The sequence below is a fragment of the Gobius niger genome, assembly GCF_951799975.1.
Source record: "Gobius niger genome assembly, chromosome: 2".
Taxonomy (NCBI): domain Eukaryota; kingdom Metazoa; phylum Chordata; class Actinopteri; order Gobiiformes; family Gobiidae; genus Gobius; species Gobius niger.
In genome coordinates this window covers 15,192,624-15,205,568 of record NC_136853.1, presented here as the reverse complement: position 1 = coordinate 15,205,568, position 12,945 = coordinate 15,192,624, and the positions used below count along the sequence as shown (strand labels likewise).

The following is a 12,945-nucleotide window of genomic DNA, read 5'->3' as shown; positions in this document are numbered from 1 at the left end:
CTTTACATTTGCAGCATGCGTTAACCAACTCATAGGCGTGTCAATCGAGGGCCTCAGCCTATCATTCTATATCATTCTACCACATATACTACCGAATTTTCAGTCAATCACTTCATTGCGGCCTATTGGAACTTCAGTAGCCCAATAAAATTCCAAGCTATTTGTTTATTTATCTTTCAATCACATCATTGCGGCATCAGTTGACCAACCGCGCAGCCCTGTGATAGACAATGACAATTTACAGCCAATCCGGATGCAGACAAAGCTCAGATCAGGTGTTTTGTTCGTATTAGTTGTTGTAATGGATGGCGATGAAGAGAAGGATTAGGGGGGGCTATATTTCACGGTTAGCTCAGGGGGCAATGGGTACGTCATGTCTAATTACCTGTGCGTGACTGCTGACAGGTGGCCGTTTTCCCATCATGCACAGGGCCATGTTGCCGCTGCAGTTGCTCTTGGGGAAATGCAGCGGCTGACCCAGACGGCTGGTCTCGTTGGGGTCTCATGAGCTTTTCGTCCCCCACGTGCCCGTGACTTCAGAGCAAGTCGGATAGAAATCTAAACGTGCGTGCGTCTGCAGGCGGCTGTCAAAACTGTGTCCGTCTGGCTCATCTCGGACGAGCCTAATAATAGGTGGTCACATGCCCCATAGGAGCTGGAACTCAGTCAGCCGATGCAGTACATCTTATGAGCAGCATTTCAAATGACAAAAACAGTAATCACCATGTGTTTATTTGGTCAGGACAGAGCATGTTAATGAACACACATTGAACACATGCATAAACACGCTATGCCAGATTACACATGATACAGTCATATACACAATCAGCTTCTGTAAAAAAAAAAAAAGAAGCATTAAATAAAGTTCCCCGTTGAGACCTGGATACTCTGTAAGTATAAATCCAGAAGGTCTCCCTCTGCAGGAGCCTTTTAAGTCTGTCACCAACTTTCTGAAACACTTTGAAATGTCAACTGTTTGAGTGAATGTTTACAAATCTTTAGAAATGTGCACAGATTGTTTTTGTATATGGCTTTAAATAGAACTTGGAAATCACAGACAGCAACAAAGGTAATTGTTTAAGAATGCTAATCAAGAAATAAAGCTGCACCTGACTGTGTTTTGGACGTAACATGAACACCAACCATACCAATTCTTTTTTGTCTACAGCCAGCCTAAAAAATAAAGTTTTTAGTTTTCAGAAGGTGCAGTAACTGGAACCACTTGAGGACGGTCATGTGACAGCTGTCGTTTTTCCACTCATGACTGAAACATTAGCACATGGAAAAAAAGATGCTTTAGTGTGCAGTTTATTTGTCTGTGTTTTGAACTATTGGTAAATTAGAATAAAGCCATGTAACGGTTTACATGACTGATCTTAGCCATAGTCCAAGTATGCTAAGATTCTTTATTCTTGCTGTCACATGGGTTCTTTACAGAGAAGGTCATGAATCTCACCGTCTCGAAGGGGAACATTTATATTTTCTGGGCAAAGGCAAATCTATCTAATATGACAGTTTAATCCTCTCAGGAAGGCATTCAGCCAAATCAAAGACGGAGCATTTGAGGATCCTCAATGTTGTTGTTTGAGTCACTGGCACTGCACATTTCACAAAGCTTCACTAGTGCTTCTACAGGTTGTAAACATTCACTGTTATTTACAAAGTGCAAACCATGTTTGGCATCATTGCAATGCTGGTATTTTACTCTTTTGTATGACTATTAGAGCACAAGATGATAACCTAGTTGAAACCTTAATCCCATGGATCATAGCTGAAGGGCTTCTGTTCTTTTCTCACTATATGAGACACTGAAAAGGCTTAAGGCAATTTGTGATTGTAGCAATTTACACTTAAGTCTCCAAGTCAATCTTCAAGCGTTCTTCAGTAGGCTACTTGTTGGACAGTACTGTGTCCTAGATTTTTTCTGGCTGTTTTTCCTGTCCATATGCTTCTGTTGCCTAAATAGAATGAATTGGGACCACATTAAAGTAATAGAGCGACAAAGCAACGAGAATGCTGACAGTAGCATTTTAATGCCATAAATAGCTTGAGGCAAGTAGCCGAAAATAGCTATAGCCTATGATAAACTCAGGTTGGCCGAACATATAAGGAACAATATTTATACAAATAAACATAGAAAATAAAAATGTTTCTATTTTCCTAATTAAATTTCTTTGCAGATGAGCAAGTTTAGTCATTGGAATAAAACGTTTGTCTTCTATTAGTTAGCCCTTGTTTATGTATATATTGTTTATGTATATATTTAGCAGTATCCATGCAGCTTCCCTTTGATGCCCATGAAGTATATGGATCTTGTAGAAATTAAATTCCTTTTTTTTCATGGTTGTAGTAGCTGTAGATACGATAACCTAATAGTCCCATGCTGTAAACATGTAACCCAATGTGCAGCAGCCTATCCAGCCCAGCTGCTACGTTGGAGAATACGCTGATTCGACACAGCCAACAGATTTGACATGTTCATTAGAGGAACAATCCACTTAGTTGACAGTTTATTGAACTCAAATTATGTATTTATTAAAAGTTAAGTTGCAAAATTGTGTATTAGTATATATTTTTTAAATGTTTGAGCGGCGTCTTTTCAGTCGAAAGTGCTACATAACAATACACCACAGCAGCGGCTCCTTGTATTGTGTATCAAATATGGCGGCTGACGACATGTAGAGTTTTGTTTTGGAGAATACTGCAGAGATTTTCTCTCATTTCGGAACCTGTGTTACCCAAACGAAGATATATTTTGTTATATATATATAATCACACTTTTAAGGGAGGGTTTGGTTTGTACATTTGATGGCAATGTATCGGCGAGGAGCGGCGAAGAGTGACAACAAGCCGGTGAAGAAGGATGTAAGCGACAGCGACAAATACGCCGACCTCTTGGTTTTTGGCTATGCCTGCAAACTGTTTCGAGATGACGAAAGGGCTCTTTACCACGATCAAGGAAAACATCTTATCCCGTGGATGGGGGACAAGAACATCATGATTGATAGGTCGGTTGAACAAACTTAGACTGAAAACACTATGCTAACCACCTTTGTCCTCGTTAGCCAATTCAAGGGGAGCCTTGACGTTTGTTTTGCAGAAGCTTGGAAATGCACAGAGCAGATTTGAATGTGTATTTTTCTTGATGAACTGTCTTTTGATGTTCCACACTAAAATCTTAAGATTTTCATATGACATGCAAATATGTAAACTTCAAGTTACAACGCCTATCTCTATTGTGGCTACAGTGCTTGTTGACACATGCACAAATGAGCTATTCTGGTATTTATGGAATATCAACACATTTACCAAACTGAGCAGATATTTGAAGGTCTATTGTCTGTGATGAGATTTGCATTTTTGCATGTTGTAAACTGAATAATTAATGCTGCCTTTGCATACAAAGAAGTCTGTTTTATCAAACACATTTCTTGGCATGATGTCAAAGGGCAGGAGAAGCCTACTGTCTTTGAGACAATCCACAGAAAAGAAACAATAAAACCATTGATATGTATCCAAATTGGATCTTAAAAAACGATCTGTGGCTCAGCTTGTGTTTTATTTGTATAGCATATCTATGTGTGTGTCTCTATCACAAAACAGTCTTCTCCCCAGCAAGGTAGGCAAAGGGGTCCTCCCAACCCTGAATGCCAACTACAGCACCCCCTTTCTTTGTCGCCATGAAGAAACTGCAACAGAGAGATGCCATAGAGGAGCGAGCGCAGGAAAATGTCGACCATTTGGGTTCTTACGGATAGGTATTTATGTGCTCGGGTTTGTGTGAATGTAACTTTATTTACAGATATAGACGTAATCATGAGTGTTACAGGGGGATTGAACCCTATAAGGTAAGAGGAGAGATACTTTGCTTTTATTTTACAGTAAGACTTGATCAGTATTTTTCATACAAAACCACAAAGTTGGTAATTTTCTTAAGTTTCATAGTCTTAGGCTAAAGAGCCTCTAAAACTATTTAAATTGAGGTTTTACTTCCAACTCTTTAGTTTCTATTCAAATGTATGATTGTGTAAGATCAGGAGTTAGGCCCATACGCCAAATGGCTCATGCTCTCCTCTAATGCATGTTTTCATTCAACAGATACGATGGGCGTGGTCACTTACATGACCTATCAGAGTATGACAGCGGGTCATGGAACACGTCCTATCAGCTGTCCGAGGAAGAGGCCAGGATTGAGACGTTGTGTGATGAGGAGCGGTACCTGGCCCTTCACACGGACCTGCTGGAGGAGGAGGCCAGACAAGGTTTGCAATAACAATATACTGTGTCTGCATTATAATTAGTAGCCCTCACACATTTACTAAAGAAGAAAACTTAAGGGACCTAACATAACACCTGTACCAATGCTGTAGAGTCCTCCATTGTGGTGAAAAAACACGGAATCAAATATACTAAGGCATAATGTTTATTGTTCATTGTTTATATTCCATAATAACACTTATAATGTGGCGATGGGCGATATGATGATATTAGACCATCTTACGATCTCCAGAGCTGACGATCTGTCATTTTTGTGGGATCGTTTTATCACAATCAAAAGCACTTCCGCACAGTCTTTTCCTGCTACTGTCAGTGATGGCAACCCAGGGCCACAAACTTTCTGCTACGCGATGTTGGACACTAGGGATGGGTACCGAAACCCGGTATCATAGAGGCCTGGGGCCACTTGTGCCGGTCTACCTGGACCAATAAGGTCCAGCCTTATCGGTCTTCTAAATGGGGCCGCTGTGTTGCCGCGTTAATCACACGCGCTCAAATAATCACACGAAAAGGTTCTTTCCACTATCGGATCTGTTCATACCCGCTACCCCGCACGGGAGCACACAGTATTGGACCAGCGCTCTGGCACTGCCTCCCCTTGTCTCCCCTCTGCAGCCATGTGTTAAATATTCAAACTTACTTATTCTCAGAAACCCCCGGAGCTGCTACCACTAACCCGCTGTAAAAAATGAAACGTGACGAATTCGTGTTGAGCGAACAGACGAGTCACTCGCACTTCTCTTCAATCACAAAACCCAAGAGATTCAGGTGGAGTCTATTTTTCCACAAACGGCGCACACGCCGGCGTGAACACTCTCAGGCGTGCACGCTCCCACATGCACATCAGCGTGAGCCAGTGTCGACCCACTGGACACAAGCTGAGAGTGACAATGTGGAGAAAACAGTCAGTGGCTCTAGTTCATTATTTTACATTAAGTTTTCATTTACACTCAGTCTTCGAGCTACAGCCAAATGTAACCAACAGCCTGTGAATAAGAAACACTTACTTAATCCTTCATTTACTTTATTATTATTATTATTATTATCAAACAAAATTTCATTTTGGCCTATATTTGTATTTTATCTCCCATATTTTAAATGTATGCACAAATTCAAAATAAATTGGGTCCCAATGTAGAGTAATAATGAATATATATATATATTGGCCCGGACTATATTGCCTATGCAGTAGACGCTCTTTCTATTGGCTATCTTTTTTTTTCTTTTGGCCTTTTAAAGTACCGATAAGAGTACTGTTGAAGTACCGGATCGATAAGGAGTATTGATAAGAGTAGTAGTATCGATAATTCCTTCCCTATATAGACGCTGATGCGAGTTACTCATTTGGCAGCGAGCCGCTCCTCTACACTGCTCATATACGCCCAGGCTCCTCCATCCAGACCTTTTAAATATTTGAAACCCAGTGTTCTGTCTGCACTGTCTATATCTTTGAAAATATGAAGGTTCTCCTAAAACACTGTGACTCTCAGTTTCTTATTGTCAAGTTGCCTAACGGTGACAAACTGCTTCCTGTTTGAGTTTTACACATGTTTAAAAGTCCTTCCATGTTGTCGCTTCAGTAAGCCTCTCATTGTGAAATGGTCAAACAGCGTCAGAGCTTCACATTACAGCTGCTTGACGTCATGAGAGGGACCTCTCAGAAAAGATGCAACATTTGCAACATAACATTTACTTACTTCTATTGTCTGGAGTTTTATTGTATCTTTAATTAATAGTGAGTTTGCTTTAGCTCCAAGTATATTATTCCTTATCACAAAGTCGAATACATTTTTATATTTATTCAACCTTTTTCTTCTTCAGTGTCTAATTTAAGTTATATTTGTCATTATTTAAAAAAAAGTTGTGATAAAATCGAAATTACCAGTTTAAATTTCACAAATTGTGATATTCTATTTTTGTCATATAGCAAGTATAACATAATAACATAACACGTTTGACTTAATATAATACATTTATAGATTTAATAGCATTTATAGTATTCCATTTTTGTGTATGTTTTTGGTACAAAAAGCTAGGTCCTGACCAATATGGAATTTTGGGGTCTGATACCGATACCGATATGCGTAGCCGATTGTTTGGGGTCACCCAGACCACTTCTATAGCTTTTCTAATCAGGACAGCAGCTTTCAGCAGTGCTAGCATAATTGCGCAAGGGTTTTCTAATCATCAATTACCCTCTAGCACGATTAGCTAACACAATGTACCATCAGAACACTGGAGCGATGGTTAAAATGTGCCTCTGCACACCCATATAGGTGTTTCATTACCTGTTTCCAGCTAGAATAGGCATTCACAACATTAGCAATATCTAGACTGTATTTCTGATTATTTTAATGTCATCCTCATTGAGGAAAGCAGTGCTTTTCTTTAAAAAAATAAGGACATTTTAAGTAACCCATTTTAAATATGGGCAAGAGATGTACTTTGGTGCCTGACCATGAAGAGCTGTTTCAAAGTCTATTCTTCTCTGAGCGACAGGAAGCCAGTGCAGAGACCGGAGCACTGGACTAATGTGGTCATAGGTTCTTGTCAGGACTCGAGCCGCAGCGTTCTGGATGTACTGCAGCTCTGACAGCTCGATTAGAAAGGCCAGTGAGCAGGCCGTTACAATAGTTTAACCGACTGGAGACAAACGCAATTATAGTCTCTCCAAGTCTGGTTTAGACATTGTTTTTTTTATTTTAGCAAGGTTTTTTAGGTGGTTATGGACTTAATGGACTCTGAGTCCATGAAGGCCACTATAGACCGATATTTAATGTAAGTAATTAGTTTATATAACTATTTATTTTTAAACTTATCCAATTGATTTGTTTGCAGAGGAGGAGTACAAACGTCTCAATGAGGCTTTGGCAGATGAAGGAACTTTCAATGCAGTGGCCTTCAAATATACCGCGGACTACTACGACCCGTCCCAGCCTACCGAGGAGGAGGATGCCAAAAAGCAAGCTGGTGTGTATTTAATTGCTTTTTCACAATCATTCAAAAGTTCATTTATTTCTGTAATTCAACTTGAAATGTGAAACTAATATGCTATAGACTCATTGCAGTCAAAGAGACATATGTCAAGTTGTTATTTATTATAATTTTGATGATGGCTTGCAGTCCATTTTCATAATATTACAATTTTCTGAGATTTCTAATTTGCTTGTTTTTACAAGCTGAGCCATAATAATCAAAATGATAACAAATAAAGGCTATGTATATCTCACCTGGATATTATCTAGGGCTGTCACGGTTCTTGTGACCAAAATTATCACGGTTTTCTGTATTATTGCGGTATTTTTTTTAAAGTATGTTGAAATTGTTCAGGAAGCATTGATAGTCCTACACAAACTGGTGTTTTTGATCGTTTCAAGGGTATTACATGTACTAATTCTAGCGCCAGAAACGTGTTATAATATTTTCTTACAACTAAATAAACCCTAAATGAACCCTCTATATCAGGGAATTATTGTCCTCAGTTTGTGTTCTTCCGGTGTGCTTTGCAGATTTGGGAAAATGTCATCAGACAGTAGTGAATTACACAGTGGTTAGCGCTCGTGCCTCACAGCTAGAAGGTCCGGGTTTGATTCCCACCTGGACGGGGCCTTTCTGTGTGGAGTTTGCATGTTCTCCCCGTGTCTGCATAGATTTCGTCCAGGTACTCCGGTTTCCCCTACCACTAAAAATATGTACAAAAGGTTCCCCTCCTGAGCCAGGACTCCCCAGCATTAGGGGATTTGCTACAATAATAAACTAATGGAGATTGAAAAGGTAAAATACTGGAGATATTGTTCACATTAAAACACGTTGACACTTCAGTGACTTGGATATATTTGCCAGTAGTGACTCAACAGCCAACAGAGTTGTTCACCAGCTTTTTTCTCCACTTTTTGTACTGTTTCTAGCTAATGTTAGTCTATGGAAAATATATGCTAACAGTCACAAACATGGCAGATTTCCATGTTGACGATGGATTTTCCCGAACTCTATTGCAATCTGCCCCCTCTGAGCCACTAATATTATCTCATTTGAATCATAGTCGAAGTACAGTCAAAAACTAAAACGAAACAAACAAAGAAAACAATAAAGTGTTAATTTGGTAAATGAAATCCATTTCATGCAATTACTGTCCTAGTTTCTCGCTTCTCCTCATAAAACATTATGAAAGGTTTGCAGCAAGGCAAGTTTATTAGTAGACACTATCCATACAAGGCAATTCAAAGTGCTTCACAGTTGCATCAAATTAAAATCTGTTCACGTTAATGCAGAAAACATCGATATAATCATTAATTGATTACGTTAAAAGTGACGAGAGCAGATAAAATGCTTTCAGTGTCATATGCACAGCTAAGAACGGTTTTCAGTCTGGATTTGAACATTGTCAGAGTTGAGGCCTCTCACATTTTCTGGAAGTCGGTCCCAGATTTTAGCTGCATAAAACTGAAACGCTGCCTCGTTGTGTTTAATGTTGACTCTCAGACTCAGCAGGAGACCCCTTCCTAAGGTTGGAGCAGCAATGGCTCAAATGGCTCAAGCATGTCTGAGATGTACTTTGGTGATAGACGATGTACACAAGTAGAGATATGTTAAAGCCTGTTCAGTGTGTGCAGTCTGATTTCTATCATTTTATTTCTCGATTTAGTGGATTATATTTGAGTAAAGAGTATTGCTGAATGAATTACAGAAAAGCCAGGAGGCTAATTGCAGCCTAATTTATTTTCTGTTTCCCGTCAAATTAAAATGCAGCCCACGTTGTAGCTTTGTTAACAACAAGCCAATGCCGACATCCCTGCTTCAACTATATGTTAAGCCTAATAAAAGCCTAAAGTTTAGCCAAGGTTTTTATGCTTCCTAATGAAAAATGTACTATAAGATACAGTGGCGCGCTGTGCTCAGGGGTCCTTCACACACTCGTACACTGATACGTAAAACATACCAAGGCGGCCTCTCCTTGCCCCCTGGCCTGTGGGGAGGAGCAGAAAGCAACGCTCCAATCTGGTCTCCAATCTGGTCTCCAATCTGTACTGTTAGAATCTCCTTCGTCTGTGTCCTCAAAATGAAGTCCTTCAGATGCTTATTCCATGGAGTCCTTGCTCTCAGCAATAAAAGGCAAACATCTGATTGGATGACAATATACAATGTATATAACATTATAAAACTGTTATATACAGTTTTATATATTGTTTTGGCCAGCAGAGAAGGCTTTGCAGGCCTTGACAGCACGCCACTGATTAAATGTAATGACATAAAGCAACAGTCCAATGCAATTATACCATTTCAGATCCTATTTAATAGCAGTTAAATGAATTCAGAAAATATTTTTTTTATAATCTTGTCTTGACTGGAAAGAAGTGCATAATATGCTTTTTGATTTATTTTTTAAGTAATAATAAAAAATAGAAAAGAAAAGTGATCTGAGATTCACATGTAATCATTGGATTATTGTTGAACACTATGGAATGCCACCTCTTGTGTTGATGTCCCCTAGAAGAAGCGGAACCAGAGGAGAGTGAGGAGCCATTTGTTGCACCCCCAGGACTAGAGATCCCCCCGGACGTCGAACTGGTGAGCGCACTATCTAGACTTATCCTACGGCTATTCACTGCTGCCTCCCGGAAATGATGTTACTCTCCTTAAAGGGGCTAGATGTAAGTTCGCCATTTTATACTCACTACTGCCACCTCAGGTCATATGTGTAACTGCACCTTCTATATTGAGCTTGAGCATGACGGCAATTCAGACCTGAAATAACACGTTTTTGAGTGACAGTGCAGGATTTTAGAGGCAGTTGTGGTGAACAGGTCTTTTTCGGCGGCACGATGGTGCAGCAGTTAGCGCTCATGCTAAGAGCGTTTAATTATAAAGGCCATGTTGTTGTTTGCCTTGTGAAAGTTCCAAACGTGCTTATAAACTCATCCCTGTAAAGATATGGTAAGTTAGAAATGTGTCAAGAGGGATATAGATTATTGTTCAATTTAGTTTTATTTGATTTTGTGCACACCAAGCTTTAGATAAATAGCCCTTATTTCCAGTATAATAATCGCGATAATAGATGTGCGTTCTTTTGAGAGATTATTGCACTTTCAAGACGATGATGATGATTCATAATTGAAAGTGTGCAAGGCGAACTATAATGAATGAATAGTAAGCCATTTCTAGTTTGAGTGATTTTTCAACCATAAACGTTTTCACAAAAATTACTGCAATTAATCTTTTAACTGTTTTGTTTGTTTTTCTTCAAGCCTGCAACCATCAAGACCCATGCTATCATCGAGAGGACGGCGAGCTTTGTGTGTCAGCAGGGCGCGCAGTTTGAGATTGTGCTGAAAGCCAAGCAGTCCAATAACTCCCAGTTTGACTTCCTCCGGTTTGACCATTACCTCAACCCCTATTACAAGCATATCCTGCGGGCCATGAAGGAAGGTCGATACAACCTTCCCTCCGCCAATAAGCCCGAGCAGCCCGAGGGTGAGTGGCAAAAAACTGTCACAAGCTTTACTCCAGGTCTTTGTGCTTCAGATAGTTTGTCCTCATGTAACTCATTTTGGAGGTGAAACGGTGTAATTATGTTACAATTTGCCTTTTAATTGTTGTATTGGTTTGACCATGGTTAATATCTCCCTAACTGACTGTGCGTAACTTCAACTTTGACACTTTTTGTAAAACATCGCCCAAGAAGTGACTTCCTGTTTCCATCCAGCACGCCAAAATAAAAGCACACAGCTCGTCTTATTGATTAGTTCAGCAAGTACTTGCAACATTATAAGAGCATAATTAAACACACACATTTTAAGTGTTTTGTCTGTTAATAGTTAGGCAGAAAGAAAGTTGAACTAATGAACTGCTGAACTGAAGAAGAAGAAGATGGTGCTTTTATTTTGGTGTGCTGGATCGAAACAGGAAGTCACTTCTTGGTTGTTGTGATTTTAAGTTATGCACAGAGTCAATTCTCAGGCTTAAGAAGCATAAAAGTACATTAAGTTTAATATCTATAAAAGTGGTGGCATTATTAAAATGCATAATTAAAAACACACACACATTGACCCCTGCCCTTGATTTAATTAATTTTGACATCACACATTTTAGAACATGCTCAACTATTATGTTTTGCACCAGAAATCTGTGATATGTTCTTTCCAGTAAGTAAACGGTATGTCCTGTGTTGTGGGCGTGTGTGTAGATTCCCATTCAGATGACTCGGATGTAGATGGTGATGGTGGCTATCTTCATCCCAGCCTGTTTGCCCCCAAGAGAGAGCCTTCCCGTCTGGAGGAGCTCATGAAGGTAAAGGAGCTCCATAGCTTAATTCCTCAGGTCAGGCGGTAAATGGTTATGGCTTCTTTTATTATGTCTAATTTAAAAGTAATTGCATTTTGAGTTTAGGAAGAAAAGCACTTTAGTGGGATGGATGGGCAGCTGTTAGTAATAGAGTTTGCGTTTCTGCTGAGCCGTAGATCTGTATTGTAAATGTAATTTCTAAGTAATTGCACATATATTGCATTAGTGTTTTTGGAGGTTAATCAGACCAGCTTTAGTTTTGCTGTGCTGTTGTTCTCTGAGGTACAAACAGCGCTGGGGCCATATTCTTGATAGTGCAACAACTATGCGCAGGATTCAGCAGAGTTTTTTGGTTTGCCATTTAAGTGTTAAATAATTATAGTAACAATATTAAGAGGTTTATCTCACCCAAGTGACGCATCCTTAGGAAACCTATAAGACAGTGTAAAATGTTGGAATTTAATGTCAAGATTAAACAAAATTAAAAAGCTTTTTTTTTTGAGAGAGTGGAGAATAACTACATTCATGACAATATAAATAATTTTGCAGCTGATTTTGATGAAAATCTTGTTTTGTAGCCTTTACAAGTGATCGACCCTGACCACCCACTTGCTGCACTTGTGCGGAAGGCTAAACTGGAAAGAAATGGGACTGCAGCTGAGGAGCCCAAGCCAGAGGAAGTGATTGAGACGGCGCCACCTACTGCACCAACGCAGTATAGTGCTGAACGTGGGTACCTTTTTAAAGATTTTCAACTTGCAGGATATACGATGTATGTATTACAAAGTACATAATAATATAAGAAAATGTAAATATTATTTAAAACAGAGAAACTTTGAAAATTCTAGTCATTATAGATGCTCGATTCAACTCCCACTCATATTAAGCTGCATTTTTAGAGACAATTTTGAACATGTTGAATTAAATCACTCTGTGCGACTGAATTGCATACGAGAAGTGTACTCTGGAGGTGCTCACAATATATGGAGCGATAACAACAGACCTCCTCACACTCTAAGAGTGCGGATGACCAGAGCAGCAGCGTTACTATGGATACACAATTGGTCTGTCCTACTCCCCTGTCAAACAGCGCGTCGGTGTAAACACACAAACATCCATGAAATAACTTTTGCAAGCTTACTTAATCGACAAATGACAAGTATCCTAGCTTAAATTAGCATCGATAGCCGCAAAACTTTGTTACGTTCTGGAAGACGTTAAGGTGTACTTTCTTAATCCCCGTAGGGAAATTCATTCTCTGCATTTGACCCATCCTAAATGCTGCAGGGGCGACTTGTAGGAGCAGTGAGTGGATTACCTTTTGTACATGTTTTTAGTGGTAGGGGGAACCGGAGTACCCGGAGGAAACCTACGCAGACATGGGGA

General features: G+C 39.6%; 1 protein-coding gene across 3 annotated transcripts in view; it reads left to right on the top strand.

Annotated features, from left to right (window-relative positions):
• The first annotated feature begins 2,653 nt into the window (after positions 1-2,653).
• sfswap (splicing factor SWAP) overlaps positions 2,654-12,945 on the top strand; it is a 46,654-nt gene continuing 36,362 nt past the window's right edge. The window contains exons 1-7 of one of the 3 annotated variants that reach the window (XM_079582582.1): positions 2,654-3,008; positions 4,099-4,262; positions 7,117-7,248; positions 9,773-9,846; positions 10,524-10,749; positions 11,462-11,565; positions 12,138-12,288. In XM_079582582.1, coding sequence (XP_079438708.1) covers positions 2,809-3,008; positions 4,099-4,262; positions 7,117-7,248; positions 9,773-9,846; positions 10,524-10,749; positions 11,462-11,565; positions 12,138-12,288 — 1,051 coding nt within the window. In that variant the 5' untranslated portion in view covers positions 2,654-2,808. Of the gene's footprint in view, positions 3,759-4,098; positions 4,263-7,116; positions 7,249-9,769; positions 9,847-10,523; positions 10,750-11,461; positions 11,566-12,137; positions 12,289-12,945 lie in introns of all 3 variants that reach the window. The other 2 variants (XM_079582581.1, XM_079582583.1) reach the window with 2 other exon arrangements.